The sequence below is a fragment of the Centropristis striata genome, chromosome 8 (genome assembly GCF_030273125.1).
Source record: "Centropristis striata isolate RG_2023a ecotype Rhode Island chromosome 8, C.striata_1.0, whole genome shotgun sequence".
Taxonomy (NCBI): domain Eukaryota; kingdom Metazoa; phylum Chordata; class Actinopteri; order Perciformes; family Serranidae; genus Centropristis; species Centropristis striata.
The window spans coordinates 18,727,427-18,750,384 of record NC_081524.1 but is presented as its reverse complement, the minus strand read 5'-3'; the positions used below and the strand labels follow the sequence as shown (position 1 = coordinate 18,750,384).

The 22,958-nt window shown below is 36.9% G+C and overlaps 1 protein-coding gene across 8 annotated transcripts in view; it reads left to right on the top strand.

The window, feature by feature from the left end:
* The window catches only part of syngap1b (synaptic Ras GTPase activating protein 1b), a 224,429-nt gene that overhangs the window by 134,854 nt on the left and 66,617 nt on the right, over nucleotides 1-22,958 (top strand). For all 8 annotated transcript variants that reach the window (XM_059339401.1, XM_059339399.1, XM_059339398.1 and 5 more), the window contains one exon: nucleotides 15,938-16,029. In XM_059339401.1, the coding sequence (XP_059195384.1) occupies nucleotides 15,938-16,029 (92 nt within the window). The remainder of the gene's footprint in view (nucleotides 1-15,937; nucleotides 16,030-22,958) is intronic.

Here is a 22,958-nt window from a genome sequence, read left to right as displayed (position 1 = left end):
GGCAACCACAGCTGCCGTTTTTTTTTACCGTAAAAACAACTTTTTTTTCTTTACAGTGCAATATTATATAAATAATATTTTCTTAGTATGCACTGCAGGGCGTTATTCCCTAACTGTGTAAACTGGTAATCTATGTTTTAAATTCCAACATAAAGTCTCTCCAAAACACAGTTAATGCAAGACCCTGTACCATTTAACTTAAAGGAATGTAATGCGATGTACATTTAAAAATACAACAGCAGAGCGCAAATGTACCCTGGTGTCGATCCTATGTGTGATAGATGTAAAGGTGCTCCTGCCTCACTTTGTCACATGTACTGGACATGTCTTTAGGTCACTTCTGGACATCGGTTTTTCATGTGTTATCAGAAATCCTTCAATCCTTCCACCATTGAAAAAAAAATAAAAATACAACAGCAAAATTTCCACAATGTACTATTCAAATAATTTTTATTACCAGGTACAACAGAACAAGCCTTACAGTAAAAATTGTGCAATTTGAATAACACTTAACTTTTCTATTACATTATTTTTAACAATTGTATTCTTTCTGCATAAAAAAAATCTTATCTTACTATAAATAACTGTCTTAACTTGTTTCACAGTTCTGCATAAAGTCATAAAATTCAAAGAATCATTATATATATTACATTCCGGTGGAGACAAAAAGCAGGACTGATGGTGCTGTCTGTCTTGCTCGCTCTGCTGTCTTGCAAAATCACCTCATGCTTCAGCTTCAAGTTTTTATTTATTTTTTATTTTTTACCTTTATTTAACCAGGAAGTCCCATTGAGATTCAGAATCTCTTTTTTCAAGAGAGACCTAGCACAAGTGTCACAAAATTAACATTTAGAAATAAAGCAAGTGCAATATAACACAATATTAAAACATAATGTGCCTTATTAAGAAAAACAAGCACATGTCTCTATCACTACGGTCTTGATGGTAGTTTTAAATTCATTGATTGATATCAGACTTTCTAGTTTAAGCTTTTCTGGAGATTGTTTCATTCCCAGAGTGCTGAGTAAAAGAACGCAGTTTTTCCCAGTTCAGTTGAAACACGGGGACATTTAAGAGTAACCACTTAGAGCAGTGAAGCTGTTAGGTCCCAGAGCTAACAGAGAAGAGCTTACACAGGTACACAGGAAGTTTTACAAGTATTGCTTTGTAGATAAAGATAACCCAGTGCTGTTGTCTACGCATTTGGAGTGATGTCCAACCAACTAGATCATAAAGAACGCAGTGATGAGTGAGGGACTTTGAATTTGTAATGAGTCAAGGCAGCGCAAGATGGAAGATGCTGCATGCATGCACAAAGTATCTATCTTTGTCTCTACCTCGTCAGTAGTTCTCAACCTTTTTGAGTCGTGACCCCCAATTTAACATGCATGTTGTCCCCGACCCCCGCTCACTGAACACAATCTCACATGCACAGTTCAGATCATACAAACTCAGTTGATACGACGTATTTTGGACAAATAATGAAGCAGAGAACAACTAAACATCTCTCTGTCTGTGCATTTATATATATATTTTGTATATTTTATTGTTACTTTTAATCTAAGTCCTTTGCTATAAGTTTAAAGGACCTCCTGAGTGTGTAACAGTCAGCTTCAAGCCAGAGACTCCTTGGAAAGTGATAACTTGCTACTTTGGGATTTGTCAGAAAAGACACAAAATGACCCAAAAAGAATCAAATTGACCACAAAATGACACAAAATGATCAAAAAAAGACACAAATTGACAAAAAAAAGACACAAAATGACCAAAAAAAGACACAAAATGACCAAAAAAGACACAAATTGACCACAAAATTATCAAAAAAAGACACTAAATGACCAGAAAAGACACAAAATGACCAAAAAAAGGACACAAAATGACAACACATTAACACATGAACACTTTAACACTGTGGAGACAGAGCTGACTTCCAAAATGATTTGGCGACACCCAGAAATCATCTCGCGAGCCCAATTGGGGCCGGGACCCCAAGGTTGAGAATAGCTGCATTAGGTGAATCGACGCTGTAGATACGTCACCCCAACCCTCGGCATGAGTAGATCAGTAGAGCTGAAAATGTAACTTGTTGGTGAAGTTAACTATAGCACCATGTGTTTTTACTGTAGCTCTCTAATCAGCTACTCCAATAAAATACTCATATTTTCAATTTGTAACAGATATAATTAAGTGGTCAAAATTCATATTGACAGTTAACAGATGCATGGTTAATCACTGACATCTCTAAATTTAACACCAGGCTGAAAAGCAGTGTTTCACTCTCTGCCTCTCTGGTTCAGAGTTTTACCCAGCAAAGGTAAGAACTGAAAGGTTTAACCACACCCCCCCAGCCTGCATGCCAAGCTAATTTGCATATTACCGCCATCACAACATGTCAAGAACAAGAACTCGTAATAATATCAGGTTTAAATGCAACAGCCTGTGATCACAAATCATTAGCTCCGTCAAGAACCACTCCCTTGTTCACTTATTTATTCGCTGCTGACACTCAATAGTTTCTCTGTAGTGAGCAGTGAATAGACATTGTTCATGTCGTGGGACTGTCATTTTCACATCTATAAATGAGATGCATTGCATTGTGGGATTGTCATCAAAAAGAGGTGAACGTGGCATGGACGCTGCTTTTTTTGTTCAGCATTGTGTATGGTGAAGAGGGAGTTATTTAGACACAGACTCAGAAATAGATTTTTCGGTAACACTTTACAATAACCAACTAAGTGATGTTTATAGATGGTTTATAGACCAATTATTAACCATTTAAAAAGTGCTATACAAATTTAATCTTTAAATGTTTTCAACCAATTTCTTAAAAGGTATATGACTCATTTGAAAATTATTAACATACTTAATATGGTGTTAAAAATGTTAAAATGAGTGCAACTAAAACTATTAATAAACTATTAATTATAATTTAATTGTTTGTTAATGGTAAATGAACTATAAACTTACATTAATACACCATCTAATTGTCATAAATGATGTAGTTAGTTAAACATTATTTACCATTCTAAATGGCCTATATACGGTTTATAAATGATGATTAAACACTAATAAACTATCTGTTAACATTTATAAATGATGGTTATTGTAAAGTGTTACCGATTTTTCAATTAGAAAAATAACTTTTTTTTCAATGATCTTTTTATTTTATTATTATAGAAATACAGTCATATACACAGGTAATACTTTTTGATTTTTTACAGAACACACATACAAATACAAATACCACCCACCCTACAACAACCCGGGCAGTGCATCCCAATCTAAGAAGATTAAATAGGTAAATGAGAATGAAAAAGAAAAAGAAAAAAAAAGAAGATATTAATGACAATAATAAAAAAAAAATATTCAACAGATATGCATAGTTAAAACAAAGGGAAAAAAAGGAAAGTGCAGGAGAAAAAGAACTTTGCACATTTTGGAAGAGGTTAAGTGTGCGCAGAAAGAGCCTGATCACTGCAGGTTATTCCACTGACACGTTTTTTCCTGTTCATCTCGTATTAAATTTTTAAACGACAAGCACCTGGCCATTTCTCCCAAACATTTCAACAGTGATCGTGAGACGTGAACAGTGTTATTTCAGCACATGGATGATTTATTGAGCGGCTAAATAAAAGAGACAAGCATGACTACCTGCTGCATGACCCCAGCCAGACTGAATCACAACCTTTCCATGACACTATGAAACCTCAGGCAAGGTTTAAAAAAATATCTCAAGCCTGCTTTTCAAGCCTTTACATCATCTCCGAACAACAGTTTCATAATTGCATGTTAAACAGAAGTCTCCAGATGTCTTCACACTTTTGCATGAGTATCTTCTTTATTCAGAGCTTTGTTGTATGGCACGTTTCAAACTAACATGTAAGGTACTTCAGGGAAGGAGGAGGGAGAAAAAAAGTGTTGCCATGGAAACGAAACACAGAGCCTGGGTTGGGATCAAAAAGAGAGTGAGTGAGAAACAGATTTAAATGGACCTAGCTGGACTTTTCTCGCTCCACACTGATGCTTTTTGTGATGACTTTAATAAACCATTAAAGTGAGAATGAAAAAGAAAGACAATGACCACGCCATTTCTTTTGAATTTAATTTTCAATACCCCCCACTAACTCCAGCCCATCTCGCATCCTTTCATTTCCATAGAGGCTGTGGATCAGATGATTTATACACTGATTCTGAATGAGTCTTTGCACGCGCCACCGCCTACATTTCTCCATTCTGTGCATGTTAAGTGTAAAAAAAAAAGGGGGGGGGGGGGGGGCAGGTACGGTGCATTATGTTTGAGAAGTGACATTTTTCGGTCTGTATTCAAGTTGAAGAGTACCATTTTTTCTAAGATGAGAATTCTGCTCTCGGCACTTACTATTGCCAAATGACAGATAATGCAACATGTGGAGTAAATCCAGGTGCATGCTTAAAAATATAGGAGGTTTCCAAACCTGTGTGAGAGCTTTATTCTGGGTTCAAATGCTCAAGTCTGGCTCGTCTATTACAAACTTTCAAATGAGGGAAAAACGGATAATATTCTTTCTAATATTCCAACTGAACAGGAGGTAATATGTATAAAACGTAGAGGCTTTTGTTGGATGTAACCTGCAGCAAACCTCTTCTATTAAGTCGCTGTAATTGAAGCCATTTTCTCTCTGAAGCATTTCACAGATGGAGAAAATGTCAGCAGGTGTAACCGTCAGAGAAGATTCAGCTGACGGGAAACGATCACAAATGTAAACCAATCTGATATCAGTTCAAGTGAGGAGAAGTTATTGGATTGATCTTCCATAGTTTTGATTAAAATTTTGTGTGCACTTAGTGTTAAAGACACATATCTACCTAAGCAGTTCTTTAGACTGAAACTTTTATTTTGACAAAACAATATTAATTGAAGGTCGACTTAGTAGCTTTTAACAAGCCTTCAGCAGCCCGTCATTCCTTTATATTTCTATAAGAGGTATTGCATGAACATATACATTAATAAACTACCTTGAATAAGCTGTCACAATACTGCCCTACAAAGTCTAACTGCAGTAACTACATTTTTGGGCGAAATTGAGTTATAACTAAAAATGAACTCCTTGATGTCTGTTTTATCTTGTGACAAAGTTTTAGATTTAAAATTTGCTTTATTTCAGAGAAATAATGATATAAAAATTGCAGTAACTACAAAATCCAACTCAAAACCAAAGCAGACAGCAGTAACTTCACTTTGACTGTGATACAGTGTAGCCTTGAATTTCTTCATTGTGTTGAACAGTGAAGACAAGAATAATAGAAATTATAATTTTATTTGATAGGGAAATTATTATCTAGATAGTGATAAAGTAAAAAAGTGAGATACAATTATATTAAGACTAAAATATAAGATTACTTTATGATATTAAGTCTAAAATACGCATATCTTTGAGTAGAGTTGTTAAACTCTTTTAAATACACTGATGACAAAATAAATGTGAAAATGTTTATTCACTGAAAACAAAATATAAAAGCTGAAAGAAGACAACAACATTACTATTAGAACATTTTACAGCAATGCAGTAACTACATTTTTGGGCTCAAAGGTCAAATAAATCACCATGATTTTTGAGAATAAATATTACATCATCAATACATTTGGAAATAAGTGTCATATCACCTACCTACCTATAACCCAGTTAAAAAAAAAATGTTAAAAAACTTTAAAGCAGTTGTTCTCAGTTTTACCCTTTGTGTAGTTACTGCAGGCTCAGAAGAGTACAGAAGAGAATTGGTGCAAGGCAGGAGAACAAAAATAATGAGAGATTTTTTTTTCATTATGCAGTTTGAGAATAGAGTCGGAATGTCGAGAATAAAGTCAAAACTTTTTGTGTTCGGCAAAGTTTGAAAGATGTTCACAGATTCATTGTTCACTTGTCAATTAGTCATCAGAACCTGATTTTCCTCAATGTCATCAAATGAGCAATAACCACAATATTGCAGGGCATGGCATAAAAGAGCTGTTCTTAGCAGTAGCTACCACAACTATCCGGAAAAAAAATATTTTATGTATTTTTTTAGACATATATTAGATGTATTGAGGAAAATCAGGTCATAGCTCGGTCTACTTTACCGACCTCAAAAAGTTGATTTTATTCTCAACATTTTGACTTTATGTCTCAAAGTGCATAATGGATTCCCCCCTTACTGTATAGGTTCAGGAGCATTAATATTCTATTTTCATTATTACTGTGCTTACGTTTACGATACGATATTTGGTTAGTGATGGATTATCACAGCTCAGGATGTCGTCACTGCCACTTGTTGCATCAGGTTTTAATTAAACATGCACATTTGTATTGCACGATATGTAAATAATAGCTGGCAGCATTATCGCAGGATGCTTCAATGCATAAAGGAGCATTTAACCTTTCACACTGCTGCAGCACTGCTGCACGCTGTGCTCTGTAAAGCATTATGTTGCCGACCTTTGTGTCTTTAAATTATAGTCATGATTTATATTCTGTAACTCAGCAGTAATCTGCCCTCTGTGGCAGGAGGAAGGATTAGTATGCCCTGTTCAGATGTGGGTAAATACAGAGGAATGTGAATAAAAGCAGACAGTGTGTTCTCACTGGGGAAAGTCTGGAAATATCCTGTTCTGGAGGTCAAACTGCATTAAAATCCCAACATCGCTTCAGAGTCTCTTCGGAGATTAAGAAAGTAAGTGCTTACATGGCGCCGGGGATTCTTGCTCAGCAATTTCTCAATGAAATATAATGTGAACGCAAACAGCTGCAAGTGTCTCTGTGCTTAGTAAGACACTAGTGATGATGATAGAGTTCTGTTGTGCTGATTACACATCACTTGATACTTTAACAACATTCTGGAACTTTGTTTTCCACACAGACATCAAATTCATTAATCTGTTTATCGCAGCACCACAGCCTCCAGTTTAGGCTGAATATTTTGTATTCTTTCTATAAATACTCAACATTATTATGATTATGGGAAATATATTTTGCACACCCACCAGAGAACACTACAGTCCAAAGCACCTGCAGACCAGCCACCCCTCACTAAACCGCTAAAACAGCTTGTAAACTCAGCATTTAGGAGAAAGTAATCATATCACAAAGTATGAACTTTAAATCATAGAAAATAGAGCCTGACTAATATAAATTTTTAGAGGGGAAAAAATTAACTGATAACTAATATGGAGGCTGATATATTTAAGATTAACATTTCCTTTGTTAGTCTAACAATGGGGAAATTTCCAGAGTTACAGGAGCAAAGTAGATTGCAAAATAACAATAAATGGTAAACAGCAGTATAATCTACAAATATAAGAAGAGTATTAGCAAATAAACAAGTAAAAAAATAGTAAACAGCAGCAATAATCTACAATGTAAGCAAGTAGAAATATAAAAAGTATTTACACTTTAAACAAAAATAAATAAATAAATTCAATTCAATTTTTTTTTTAACTGTAGTAGGATGGAATAAAAATCGACCTGTTTTAAGTGGAATGTGCACGAATTTTGCACAAATATGCCTCTTCAAAGGTGCTCAGAAGGCTGATTTATTAAACAAATTACTTTATTAAAGAATTTTAACACTTTTATACCTTGTAATAAAACATATCAACATTGTCCACCAATTCCAGAAAAGATAAATTAATTAAAAATTAAAATAAAATAAAATAAACCGCTAATTAAACATCAGTACTGTATGTTCAGTGTCATTTAATTCCTGACCATTTAAATAATGAATAAATAAAAATAAAATAAATAGCTTACACCAGTTCTAAATTACCTCAAGTGTCATTTTCTGAATTATATATTGCGTAAAAACGTGGTTTTTTTATCAGTGCAAATCGGTCAACTAATATATCGGTCGGGTTCTATGATGTTCTTACGGTAAAAAACTGGCAGCTGTGGTTTCCAGAACTTTACTGTAAATACGGTAAAACTTTTTTAATATTACGTTAAAAAGATATTGGAACTGTTGATTTCACATTTAAGATTGCCAATTTATTCAATTTTTTACTGTATAAATAAAACGTTTTTCCATCAAAAGAAACGCTGTTCCGCCATATAATTGACAAGAAAATACTTTTTTATCAGTGCAAATCAGACAGCTAATATATCGGTCGGGTTCTATTAGACGAGTATATTTCATATTAAACATTTTCTCCAGCAGCTGCAGCTACCTACAGCAGACAAAGACTTGGTTGGTTTCCAGCTGAAATTATGACCCCAATGAAACCCTCCACTGGAGGATGTAATAAAACACATGCTCTCTATGAAACTTCTGACTTCAAATTGGCACTAAAAGGACCCAGTCCCAGCCCCTGAAGGGTTGTGATGGTACACTATCTCACAGACTGCTTGTTTTTCTGATCTCACTGTCTGCAGCTAAACACACCGCCCAAACTTTTGTTTTTTGGCCTGAAGACTGATGCCAATTGAGTCCTAAATCACCATTCTCTGCTTGGCACAATCTTCTCCTCCAGGAGAAACTAATTAGTTTGGGAAACAATATATTCCAAAGTGGATCTTGATATCATTGTTCTGAAGCCTTTTAATTGAGAAGGCTGCAGTTATGACGCATACATAATGATGGCACGACCTCCAGCCGAACAGGGCAGCCCCCGTGATAATTGCTGTTAATTAACAAGTCTTGCAGAGAAACAAACACCTAAGAGAGTGTGAGTGATACTGTGAGCGAGTGATGGATAAATACTTGGAAGGAGCTTCCAAAGTTCATGACCCAAAACTCATTCAGCATCTCTGAACTGAAGAAGGATTCCTGGAGGAATTAACCAATCAATAACTTCTTGAAAATGTACCAGGTACAAAAAAAAATATTTTTTTTTCCTTTCATGGTTTAATTTTGTGTCAATCTTCCTGCAAGCATGGGTTTAAGTTTTTCAAATAAAAAAAGTTTGGCATTATGAAACCTTATCACAAAACGCAATTTTGAGGAGATTAGAGTTAAGTTGCTTTTCATAGAATTATAATCAGCTGTCAAAAGCATTTTTGACACCTTTTAATGGAGCTAAATGTTGATTTTTTTCCCACTTCTCCTTGAGATTTGACAGCAACCTTTTCATGCACGAACCCTTCTCTTTCAGATTTAATTTAGGAGACTCCTCCACCAGTCACTCATCCACAGTGTGATTACATAGTTTTGGAGCTGTGGGTTTGGGCAAACACACACTGGCAGAGTTTGATGTCTCGGCCGGGCGACAAGCACCTTCGTGGTCATCTTTTTCTTGCGTGGGTTGGAGAAAATGTTAGGATTGCAGACAGAGAGACAGGCAGGATTGCAGTGAAAAGATTGCCATTTGGACAGGTAAATGAAAGAGAGTGAAAAGGAGAGGGGCGAAGAGGATAAAAGAGAAGTACAGATGAAGGTAATGTGGAGAAGATGGAGGGTTCGAGGTGCCACACATATCTGAAGGGGGAGTGAACAAGAGGACGGTTTGATAAAAAGGAGAGGGTGCAAGGAGGAGGACAAAAATGAGAGGGAGGGAGAGAGAGAGAGAGAGAGAGAGAGAGAGAGAGAGAGAGAGAGAGAGAGAGAGATCAGGGGCTGGAGAGAGGTAGAGGGATAAATGCACTATTTGAATTATGTAAAATAGCTGCGTGGGAGAAGAGAGGTGTGTGTGTGTGTGTGTGTCTGAATATTAGTGTGTCAGAAGAGGCTGAGAGAGGGAGAGAGAGAGCAAAGGAAAAGAAGAGAAAGACGGCATGAAGTGTCGGGGTGAGAGAGGCTACAATGCTGGAAAGATAGACAAGAATTAAGGCTGTGTTTAGATGGAGACGATCTGGACAGGAAATGCGTTCTCACAGTTTTTTTTTTCCTGCATTTAGACAAGCGTCTTTAGGAGAAAATCACTGTATGCACGCCAGATGCACTGCAAAAAAGGTGTGTCTAAAAACCAGATAAAAACATAAATCTGAGGCATATTATCTTGCTGCATGGACAGATAATTTCACTTGACAAGATTTCTTAAATTAAGATTGTTAAATCTAGAAATAAGCATGTTGAACGCTTAAAATAAGAAATTAACTCTTAAAACAAGATAAATTATCAAACACTTTTAAATCTAAAGTTTTTTTTTTTATCTTGGTAAGAAACAAATAATTTACAGTGCACTCTGCTCGGGCCAGTTCATCGCTGCTTGCAGCTTTAATTTATCTTGTTTTAGGAGTTAATTTCTTATTTTAAGCGTTCAACATGCTTATTTCTAGATTTAATAATCTTAATTTAAGACATATTGTCAAGTGAAATTATCTGTCAATGCAGAAAGATAATTTCCCTCAGATTTAGTGTTTTTATCTTGTTTTTAGACACACCTTTTTTGCAACAAGGCTAGGTGATACTGTGAAGCACCACCACACAACACCACCAAGAGCTCACACATGCGTAGACACTTCTCTCTTTTCTCACTCTTCTCTCATACTTCTACTCCTAGTAACGCAAAATAGAATAGAAATAGAAATAGAAAAAATTGCCCTAGGTAATAAATGCGCCTTCATTATTCTGTTATATTGTCTGTGATAATTCTGCTTAACAGCTTAAATGACTCCCGGATAGTTCTCAGAGCTGCTAGGGCAACTTGAATATCTGACTGATGGAAATAGTTCAACATGTTGTTGTCATTTGCCTGGACTGCACGTGGATGTTAGGTAAACGCGAGTAGAGCCAGCGTGAGCTGATCAGAGACACTTTTGAGTTTTTAACCCTTTAGAGGAAATGCAACGGTGGATCGTTGTTAAGGCCCCGTTCACACGAGGACGCTTGCAGGTAAAAATGACAATAATATGGGAAGTGCCTTTCGTTTAGATGGTGACGGGGTTTTTGGGGCTTAAAAATGCAAAAATGTGAAACCACCCTCCAGAGTGTAAAACTGTAATCCGCTCCTCCATAGCGTGTCCGTCTACACTGCCAAGACACAAAACTCTGCTCAGATCTGCTCACGTCACGTGCGCGTTTACGTCACATACATGCTCCAGTACAGGGAAATAAAGAAACGTGGGATTATTACCATGCGTGGGACCTTCAAGCTGCTCTGGCAGCTCTAATAAACCTACAGGAGTCTTTCCACCAAATGTACAGGATATGTACAGATAGTATTAGTGAACAGAGAAGGATCTGTAATTACCTCTATCACATTTTGGATGCACCAATTGATCGGAGGCGAGCCAGACGGCTTTGGACGAGACCTGGGAGATCTAGTGGATGGTGGAGAACTTTGTGGAAGGAGTAGCTGATGTAAATGCGTGGCGTGAAAACTTCCACATGCCCAAAGATGCTCTTATGGCTTTAAGTGATGCCGCCTGGCATGATACCCAATCCAATTCACACACTTTAGCCTCACTGTATGCAGCAGATTTCCTCCTGAAAACACTCGTCTAAATGCGGAATAAAAAGTGAACATGTGACGCCACTTTTACGTCTTCTGTTCAGACCATAATCATGTAAACGTAGCCTAAGATTTCCACTCTGGAGGGAGGTTTAATTTTTTTTGCCTTTTTAAGCCCCAAAAACGCCGCCGCGTCTGAACAAACGACACATCTGATCAAATATTTTGTCGTTTTCACCCCAGAGTGTTGCCGTGTAAACAGGCCCTAAAAATGCAACTGACTTCTACTTTAAATGAGGGTTAACATGCTGTAGATTCTTCTTTAATAGGGTCATGCAACAAAAAAGGTAAAAAAGGACGAGGTAAACATGAAACAAAGACAGGATGTGCAGAAATGTAAAGGGGTGTGGAGCTGCTGTGGAGATGATGAAATGATGATAATAAATGATGGTCACCCTGGAGTTATTAGACAAAGGATTGCTTTGTGCAACATGCTGTTGACTTCTCATAACTTTACATATTCTAGTCAAACAGCAGAAACGTGTTTGTCTCTGCTGCACGGCTCCAGAGATGGCACTGTCAGTCTGAATATCTGTTGGATTGCTTGCCATGAAATTCTGTACAGACATTCATGATCCCCAGAGGATGACTTTGGTGTGCCTCCTGCTTTTTCATCTACATTCATCAGCAGGTCACAAGTTTCACGTATCCAGTGAAATCTGCCAGATGGATTGGCACGAGGTCTCGTACAGACAGCGTCGGTTCAGAGACGATGAATGTTAAAGAGTGAACTTTCCTCTCGCTGCATACATTTTATACTGCTGGTTTGAAGTGAAATATCTGAACAAGTGTTTTTACATGAAGTTTGGTCCAGACATTCTTATATTTATATCCCCTCCTCCTATCTCATTCAACGTCATTTAGCTATGAAGGTGAATTTAACCCATAAGAACCCACGGTGACATGGGTGTAACAAACACTTTAAATCTTCTAGAATCTCCCATATTCAGCTTTATGCTTCACCTTAACTCATTAAATCCCAAAGCGACACATACTTAACACCCTGGGTGTGACTGGAAACAGAAATCTAAAAAAGTAGTTTAAACCCATTTAACAATTCTAATCCATTGGGTGTCCTTTATTGCATTTAACCCTATTAGGGTTTGTTATTTGTTTTTATTTATTATTGATTTATTATTATTTTGTTACTTAAAACCAAATCTGAAAAATAATTTGTTGTTACACTATTGCACTATTAATGTCACAATTTAAATATATGTTGTGGAGATGCAGAGAAAAAGGCAAATTTGTGTTTCTGTAAGCAGAAAAGGTGTTGAGTTTATTTATATTAAAATAAGAAATATCATAAAAAATAAATACCATAAACACCCAATGTGACATATATGTCACATCGCAGATCTTTGACATTTAGGGGTAGTATTTTAAAAAAACAACATCAGAAATGTTCACTTGGTCTGTGGTATATCCCCCATAATTTTCGTTCAAGGATAAATAGGTCTGGGTTCTTATGGGTAAAATTTTTTTTTTATTGAAAGTGTCTGAATGAGATTTGATTGCAGGTTTCGCAAACTTGATTGCAGGTTTGTGTTTCTATGTAACTTCATTCATCACCAGGGTGTTACAGTGGACAATACGAGCTAGATGTTTGATGAAAATATGGACATCTGGTAGTCCGGCGGTTATGATGCATAGCACATAACGGCAGCATCTCTGGTTTGATTCTGCACAGGGACTTTTGTTGCATGTCCCTCTTTCCCTCTCCGCCCACATTTCCTGTTTGTGTCTTTGGCAAAATGTTGAAAAATAATTATAATAATAATAATAATAAAGAAAGGCAAGAAATGTCAATAACTCTGTCTTGGATGCATCAATATAATGGCCATATAAGCCACAATTCCTTCTTCTCTCTCACGTCTACCTCATCTATAAATTATAGCATTCTCAGTTGTCATTTATTTATTTTTATACTTATTTATTACATCACATGTCCTTGTTCTTGTTTTGTCCTTGTTTAGCTCGGTATTTTTTAATGTTTTTACTTGTGTTGTTTTGATTGTCATAATTATGCACCTTATGCAGTGGTACTTTCAATTTCGTTGTATAGTGAACTATATAATGACAATGAAGACTATTTGCTTTGACATTTACAGTTTTGTGTCTCACATACATAAAAAAAATACCTATTCGTACATCAGTGCAAAAAAATACCTAAGAATTAATTATGGCATATGCGGCCCCTAAAAGGAAAGTCAGAGATGCATTTTTTGGCCAAAGCATTTATTGATTTATAGGCATGCAGTCAGAGTTGTAATTCTGCTCTGTGAAACCATTTGTGTGCTGCAAAAAGGTGTGTCTAAAAACAAGATAAAAACACTAAATCTGAGGGAAATGATCTTGCTGCATGGACAGATAATTTCACTTGACAAGATTTCTTAAATTAAGATTATTAAATCTAGAAATAAGCATGTTGAATGCTTAAAATAAGATAAATTAAAGCTGCAAGCATCGATGAACTGGCCCAAGCAGAGTGCACTGACAATTATTTGTTTCTTACCAAGATAAAAAAAAACAACTTAAATTTAGAAGTGTTACATCATTTATCTTGTTTAAAGAGTTAATTTCTTATTTTAAGCGTTCAACATGCTTATTTCTAGATTTAATAATCTTAATTTAAGAAATCTTGTCAAGTGAAATTATCCGTGCATGCAGCAAGATCATTTCCCTTAGATTTAGTATTTTTATCTGTTTTTAGACACACCTTTTTTGCAGTGTGGGCCATTTCTGGACTTCTTTAAAGAAATACTGGCTGTCTCAAAAGTCACTTTCGTACAGTGCATGTATATGAGTTTCCATTGAGGACAGTGGTGCAGACAGACCTACAGTTGACGATGTGTTATTGACTTTTTTGATACTCGGTGGAAGGACAAGAGGGACGGGGAGGTGGAAGACGTGGCCAAAACCCAGGCATTCAACAGTCCCTCTGGGTTTTGATGTAATTTGTTGGTGCTGCAGCGGTTAAACAGGCCTGCCAGGTCAACCAGGCCTCCTGTGTTTTGTTCCCTGTGTTCTCTGACTGTACATTTATACTGTCTCCATCATCCATCAAGCAGAGGACAGGAGTTTATTCCCTTCCTGACCAATTCAGTGCATTAGGCAGCGACTCACTGACGGAAGTCAATAAGTGCTTTGTTTGTTTAATGCTAGCTCCTCTCTCTCCGTGCATCTCGCAGTCCCTCCCCTCTCGCCTCGACTCAACATGCAGACTGTTAACATCCGCCTCATCTGACGTCCAGACAGAAAATCTATGTCTCCGATAGTCTCTCGCCCACTCTGTCCACCTCCTCCCCCTCCACAGACGGAGGTGTATTTGAGTTTATGTGCAGAGCCGGTGGATGGGTGTGACCCAGCATGGTTTTATTTCTGCCTCGCTCACCTTTAACCTCTATCTAGCTCTCATATTCTTTCCTGCCCTCTTTCATTCCTTCAGGCAGACTGTCAATAACACCATCCCCGTAGCTGTTTATTTGCACAATGGCCCTGTCTCTCTCTCTCCACATCCTCTCTCTCTGCCTGTGTCTCTGCTTCAGTCCTCATTCTACCTTTGGATGTTTTCTAGAGATGTCCCGATCAGGTTTTTTTGCCCCCGAGTCTGAGTCCGAGTCATTTGATTTTGAGTATCTGCCGATACCAAGTCCCAATCCGATAATTCTATAATACATTATAATACATTGGGCAGTCTGTGGCCTAGAGGTTAGGAATCGGGCTTGTAACTGGAGAGTCACCGGTTCGAATGTAATGTAATGTGGTGCCCACTGCTCCTTGCATGGTGTGTTCACTTGTGTGTAAAAAGCATGGATTAAATGCAGAGGTTGAATTTCCCCATTGTGGGATTAATAAAGTAATCTTCTTCTTCTTCTTCTTCTTCTTCTTCTTCATTAAAAAAATGAAGAAGAGCGAAGAAACAGATCCAGGATGTGCCTTTTTTATTTTATCATTTAACACACATTCTTTGAGCACTTCTTTGAGGTAGCTTGAACAATCAAGTAATAATTACAAATAAAAATTCCCAGTTTACATACCTCACAGTTTGCAATCGCAGTGTTATTTTCGTTCACTTCAAAATACTTCCAGGCTGCAGACATACTGGCGTGTCGGTTTAAACTGCTGCCGTGTAGTTGTTTTTTTTCTTCTTCTCTTCTTCTTCTTCTTGTAATGGCGGCGGCACCAACTTTATGGTGCATTAGCGCCAACTAGGTTGGAGCGTGTGACCTTCTGCTTCACTTGTTGACATGCAGCATGCAGTAGAACGGTATCATGCTGAATATATATAAAGTGGACCAATCTTACTGTGGGGGCCAAGGAGGGGGCAGTGTTTAATCAGAGGGGCACATTAAAGTACAAAGAAAGACTCCTGTAAGCACAGTGAGAATGCTTTTTTTTATTTACACAAGCTTTTATTGCACAATTTCCAATCACGTGATCGGATCGGGACATCCCTAATGTTTTCCTTCCCCCTGACATGTGTTATACACATGTTATATCTTACCTGTCGACTTCTTCTTCTTCCCCGTCTCTTAGATCATCGCGCCCGGCGGAAGAGCATAGCCACTGGGAAGCAGCCCAGCATGGAGGTCCCTCCCACTGCCCCAATTCAACCCTTCCGACAATCCGTGAGTAACCCCCCCTGTCCCCGGCCTCGCTCGCTGCCTCCGTCCCTCTCGCTGTCCCTCCTCCCTCCTCCCGCCCTGGGCCCGCCACACACCTGTGGCCGCCGGGCCAGCGGCACCCCGCCTCACCCGTACCCCCTCTCCCTGGCCGTCTCCCCCTCCCTCGCCTTCTGCCAGCAGCAGTCGCAGCAGCAAAAGGGCTCCAAGAAAGGGCCCGGCACGCCCCCGTTGCCACGCTCGCTGCCTCTCTCCCCCTCCCTATCCTTCACCCTGCCCCACTCGCCTGCTGCCTTCTCCTCTTCCTCCCCCTTCTCGTACTGGGGCGGAGACTGGAGGGCTGCCGGTTTGAGTCCAGTGGCAGGAGGAACGTTTATTGCACCACTTCCCCCTGTTGAGGTATGTGACACAAACATGGCTGAAGCAAAGACACTGGCTGCAGCATTTAGGATGCATCAAAACACAGAAACATCTCACTCTGTTCAATGTGATCTCTGAGCTCTACGCCTCACAGGGCCCGACCACTCTGTCCTCAAGCTACATACTTTTTACAAATAAATGCATGGAATTCCAGGCAGCCATTGGTCTCCATTCATTTTTGCAATGGAACGAAAATCTATTAGGAGACACTTTACAATAACCATCATTTATAAACGGTAAATAGATAGTTTATTAATGTTAAATCATCATTTATAAATGGTAAATAGATAGTTTATTAATGTTAAATCATCATTTATAAATGGTAAATAGATAGTTTATTAATGTTAAATCATCATTTAAAAATGGTAAATAGATAGTTTATTAATGTTAAATCATCATTTATAAATGGTAAGTAGATAGTTTATTAATGTTAAATCATCATTTATAAATGGTAAATAGATAGTTTATTGATGTTAAATCATCATTTATAAATGGTAAATAGATAGTTTATTAATGTTAAATCATCATTTAAAAATGGTAAATAGATAGTTTATTAATGTTAAATCATCATTTAAAAATGGTAAATAGATAGTATATTAATGTAAGTTAATAGTTACTTTACCATTAACAAACAATTCAATTCTAATTAATAATGTTTATTAATGGACTATTATTAACGGTTTGTAGTTGCTCTCATAACATTAAACACTATTTTAAGCATTTGTTAATGATTTCCAAAGAAAATCCAAGAAATTCCAAGAAAATGGTTGTAAAACATTTATAAAGATTCAATATGTAGGCTTAATTGTAGTACTTTGTAAATGGTTAATATTTGGTTTATTAAACGCCTACAAACATAACTTAGATGGTTATTGTAAAGTGTTACCGACTCTTGAAATATAATTGGAAAAAATCTGCATTAATGTTTGTCAGAATTACTTCATTATTGTGTGCTAATGCAGCATAAGGGCAGATCGATTAAAAATTCTCTGCTGCATTTTATTCATTAGTTTGTTTATAGAAATAAAACATCAGCATTAAGGACATGACACAATACAGCTTCATGAATATGCAGCCTCTTGAATACAGAAAACTCTCAAATTCAATTGAGTGTAAGCAGAAACAAACAAGAGTGGGGAAAAAAAGATGAAAAAGTAAAAGGTCAAAAAATAATAATGTTTCCTATTAAAGCATATTATTATGCCAAAAAATACACTTTAAAAATATCTTTTGAGTGAAATATTAATTGTTTTATTTACTTTCAATATTTTTTTTTATTTTTTTCTGTGCTTTTATAATGAAGCACTTTGTGAGTGTTTTTAAAAGTGGTACATGCATTGTTTTACATGTTGTTATTATTGTTATGTAGACTGCTAATAGAGTTTCATCTCATTATAAATGGATGAAAACCAAATGGATTCTTCAAATGGACGTTTAGTAAATGGATTAAAACATGCAAAACACCTGGTCTTCAATGTCTAAAAAATACAAATATATTTCATATTTATATATATAATCTAAAATCTAAAATAACTTGTATATATATAATCTAAAATATCTGATCTAAAGAAAATGTTCTGTCACTGTTAGTCCCAGGATCATTGTGTCTATATTTTATACCAGAGTCTGAGAGGGAGAGAGGCGCTGGCAGCAAAACACATTCTGTGTGTGGACAGAAATAATCTGCTCATTGTTTTATTCATGGCAACAGAAACTCAATCACAAGGTATCAAACGTGCACATAAAAGGGCTTAAAGGATAGATTGGTGTCTTATTAAGTTTGTGCCAGTGGTTTATGTTGCCCATCTCCGTCCTATTATTCCTGCTGGTGTTTGCACACACACAGTTACTGTAGCTGGAAATAGCAGGACTTGTTTTCCTCCCTTCACAGGAAACTATTTGCTGCCCGTTATCACTGTTGCAGTACGAAAATCTGCTTCCACAGAGTTGAAAATGACAGGAGCCAGATTATCACTTAGACTTAATGTGAAGCCCCAGGTTGGCTGGGTCAAAGTTTTGTGTTTCATCATTATTTCATAGTGGCTGAGATGAGTGTTTTCATATCAATATTTCAGCTTTTTCGATTGAAAGAGAAAATCTGAAGGGTGTAAGAAGTGTCACAGTGAAGGCAAAAACTTTTCAGCAGTCACAGACAGCTCTTTTTCAAACTGAAATTGAAATCTTGGCTAAGAAATAATAAAAAAGCATATTTCAGGTGTAGTGGTAGCTGCATGCCACCTCTGGACAGCTGGATTCACCTTATATCTCCTTAAAAAATAGCTACAAATACAAATCATTACAGATCAAGACTGCAGCTAGCCATGTTACAGTATTTCACATAAGCTGTGGTCTGCAAAAGACTCATTTGATCCTAAAAATACTCCATTACAAGGGAATATTACAGAAGAAAAATATCTAAGTAGCATGTGACTGGTATTTCTGAGGTACTATACACAAAATACCTAATAATTATTGGCTGGGATTGCAGTATTGACATTCAGAGCCTAGGCCAGAAATGGCAGCACATAATTATTGCCTCTGATGTGACGAGCAAACAGCTAGACAGACCTGATGGCGCAGCGGTAGCTAACACTGCCAGTTACAAGATAAAAATGGCAATAGAGCTCCTAATGGTTAGCTTAGTGCTGCCGCTCTGTATTGCACACTACCAACGTTTGGTCAGACCAACAGAGCTAACAGTACACTATTAAAAAAACCCTGTTGTTTTTACGGTAAAAAAACGGCAGCTGTGGTTGCCAGAACTTTACCGTAATAAATAGGGTGCAACTTTTTAAAATATTACGGTAAAAAGATATTGGCACTGTTTTTTTCACGTTTAAGATTGCCATTTTATTCCATTTTTTACTGTATAAAAAAAAGGCTTTTCCATCAAAAGAAACACTGTTTTGCCATAGAATTGACAAGAAAATACTTTATAAAAGCCACATAATGTTTTTATCTATTAAATATTACAGTATATTTTGTTAGAGATATGGTGTTTAGTACATTTAACAGTGAGAAAAAGTTTTTTTTTTACAAAAGATAATTGCAGAAATTACAGTGGTGGCTTGTATATATATTACATTAAATATTATTATATTATTACAGTGTATTTTACACTGATAAACAAGCAAAAGTTTTAGGCAATGCTGCAATCTGTATTTCATTATATTTATTTCTGAACACATACTGACTTAGTTGCTCCTGTGGTGATGAAAACTGCTTCACATGAAGGTTAAAGGATCCATGTGGGCACAGAAATGTTAACTTAGAAGAATCACTAGATGATATGACATTAACAGGAATAATACAGCAATCATAAACGTCCCACCTGAGCACCAGAAACAATGAAATCAGTTCCTCCCCCCCAAATGGAGTGATGTATTTTTCAAAAAACAAAACTTAAAAAAAATCCTGTTTTGGCTGATATATACATTTACGGTGTTTCATTGTTACTGAAACTGAATTTACCCATTTATCATTTTACAGCCTTTTACTGTCGTGGTTTAGCAGTTTTTCACTGTAAAATCTACAGACATTTTTTACAGTGTAGTTAGCTTGATGTTTAGCTCACGCTTCAAGCATCCTCTGCATGAGCGTCGGCCTCCTGCAGGAGCCCAACCCTGAGCAGGAGGCGCAGGGTGGCGGCAAGGTGCCAGCAGGACATGAACATGAAGGGAGAAACCAACAGTTAGAGCAACCCAGGGAGGGACTCAGGTGCACCAACATGCACCAACATGCATAGACAGACTGGCTGCAGCAACACAGATTACAACACACACAAAGGGAGGAGGCTACTTCATATTTGTTAGCTGCTATATTAATGTTCTGAATGTCAGATACAGCTCCTTAAAATTAGTAACAGTAGCAGTGCTCAAAATGCAGTTAGCCTACTGTTTTAGTTAACAATGCAGTTAAAAATATAATATGTCCCTCTTAACAGTAGAAGTATAAATACTCGAGTAAATGTATTTTGTTTCCCCCACCACTGTTGGTGATCATCCAGAAGTTACAGTTCATTTAATCCCCCGCTTTACAATTAGTGAAAGAATGAATATCTAATCACAGACAGCTATTAAGTGTGCACAGCAAATGGGCTGCAACACTAAATGACACCAGTATTGTCCTTTAACCTGAAATACAGCAGAGTGACTTTGTGCATGCAAACATAGCCACTGAAGATTGAGTTTCCCCCCTTCGTACTATTACCTCCTGTCATTCTCTCTCTGTGCATTGAGCACTTTTACTTTTTGAGACTTAAAGTGTCAGACGGAGCAGCTAATCAAATCAGATCAGATTTAGTCATGCAGGCTATTAGCTTGGAACCAGCAGATGGAGCCAAGTCTTTAGTCATATCCTCAAGACAGGCTTCAAAGCCATTTGACTCACGCCAGATGACGAGATGTCATTTCCCTTCCAGTCATTCTCCCACTCAATAATGCTGTTATGCTATAGGTATATAACGGATATTACTGCGAGTCTCCAGAATGCACCTGAAAGCTGAATAGATGAAGCTTCTTTAAGGCTGAGTGGTAAAAAGAAGAAGAAAGAAAAGCCACAAAGTGATATTCCATGCATGCTTTGAGCTTTAAAGTTACTTTCACAGCCACCAGTTCAAGGTTTAGAGCATGAAAGCAGCTTTGAAACTTTAACAAAAACCTTAAAAAGTCATTGTTTAGGTTTTAACATGCTGTTAGTGGGTGGAAATAATGTCATTTGGGTGGAAAATGTCACCTCTTTTTCATGTAGTTTCACTTTTTTCCAAGATTTTTTTTCAAAGAGGTGACACATAATATTGAAATAAAATTGAAATGTATTTACTTCAACACTTGGCACAAGTAAGCAAGTAAAAGGAGGCTTTCCTCACGTTATTCAAAATGTGTTGTTTCACTTGGTTCCACTTTGAATGCAGGACACAGTTGTAAGAACTGGTCTGTTAAAGTCATGGGGGTCTGTCCTAAAACCTACACTTGCACACTTTCACTACCGCCAATCAGAGTTACTGTAAGTGTGTAGTAAACTTGTCTTTTCAGCAGAGTACAGAGCTAAATGTATCCCACAATTCACCATGGCATGCCCCAGTCCAGTTGTTGGCCACAGTACGGTTTTAGGACCGACAACAATCTCAAGACATGAAGAAGGTTATGACATGTTGGGTTAAGCACCACCACAGATGGATATTATTAATAATATGGATAGATAATATAATATGGATGGATATTATTATAATATTAATAATATGTTATTCTTGATGTTGCATATCTGTCAAGATTACTATTAACTTTAGGGCGCTTTCACAACCCAAGTCTGTTTGGTTCATCTGAATCAGAGTGAAATTGATACATTTGGTTAGTTTGTTTTTAGTCTGGTTTATTTCACAGTGCAGAAATGTAAGCGGACTAAATTTAAAATTAAAAAAAAGATTTGCAGAGGGGCGTGTGCAAAGGTGGAGGGGCTGAAATCTACTCAAACTATAATTTGTTGTTGGTTGAAAAGTTGGAGGTGAAAAATGTAAACACAGAAATAAACAAAGCAACATAGAACTGAGCGCAAACAAGTAGGTTTGATTCTAGCGGCCGTAATCTGCTCTGGTGTTCCCAAACTAATATGGAGAGAAACGGTCAAATCTGTGTATCATTGGTTCTTTCCATTTTCAATTGGCAATCAAAAAATCAAATAATTAAAAATTGACTGGTTATTTTGTTATTTGTTTTTTATTATAAGACAAAAAACGAGAAAAAAAATTTGTACTGAGCCTAATATTGAAATATGAAAAAACAAGCTTTTTATTTTTCAGTTTTTTGTCTTAAAATAAAAAACAGTCAATTTTTCAATATTAGATTTTTGATTGCCAATTGAAAATGGAAAGAACCAATGATACATGGATTCAGTCAGAAGGAGCTCCTGTTGAGGCTCCGGGGCGTCAACAAAGTGTTGATCCATTATTTCCGTGGACGATGTGCTGCGATCAGAAGCTGTAGAATCAGAGAAGGAGAGTCTTGATGCTCCTACCACCATCTGTTTCTACCACCAAGACAAATATTAAGTTGTTTCAAGCAATATGTTGATAATTCTGCAAGGACAAATTAGCTTTAGCTCAGTGTTAGCCTGCAGAGTAAAACAGAAGGACACAAATTTCATCTTTTTAATATTATCGGTGTACATCTCACCGTGCAAGTAACCCACAATCCACTGTATTTTGGTTAAATTCCTTTAATTGGGTCGGATTCTGTTCAGATTACGTTTAGTCAGTGCAATTGAAACAGAAAGAGATCCTCTCTGTACCATTGGAGCGTTCACAAGCAACCAAACATACCGTAACAAGGATTTAACAACCAGAGTTTGATTAAAATGGACTAAACTTTGGGTTGTGAAAGCGCGCTTAGAAACCAACCGTAGACCCAATTTGGTCTTTTTTTCTGGTGATATTTAGGGGGAGACAGCAGGTCAACAATAGATGTCACATATAATTGGTGTACACCAGTTAAAAGCTGATAACCTGAACATTAATTTAA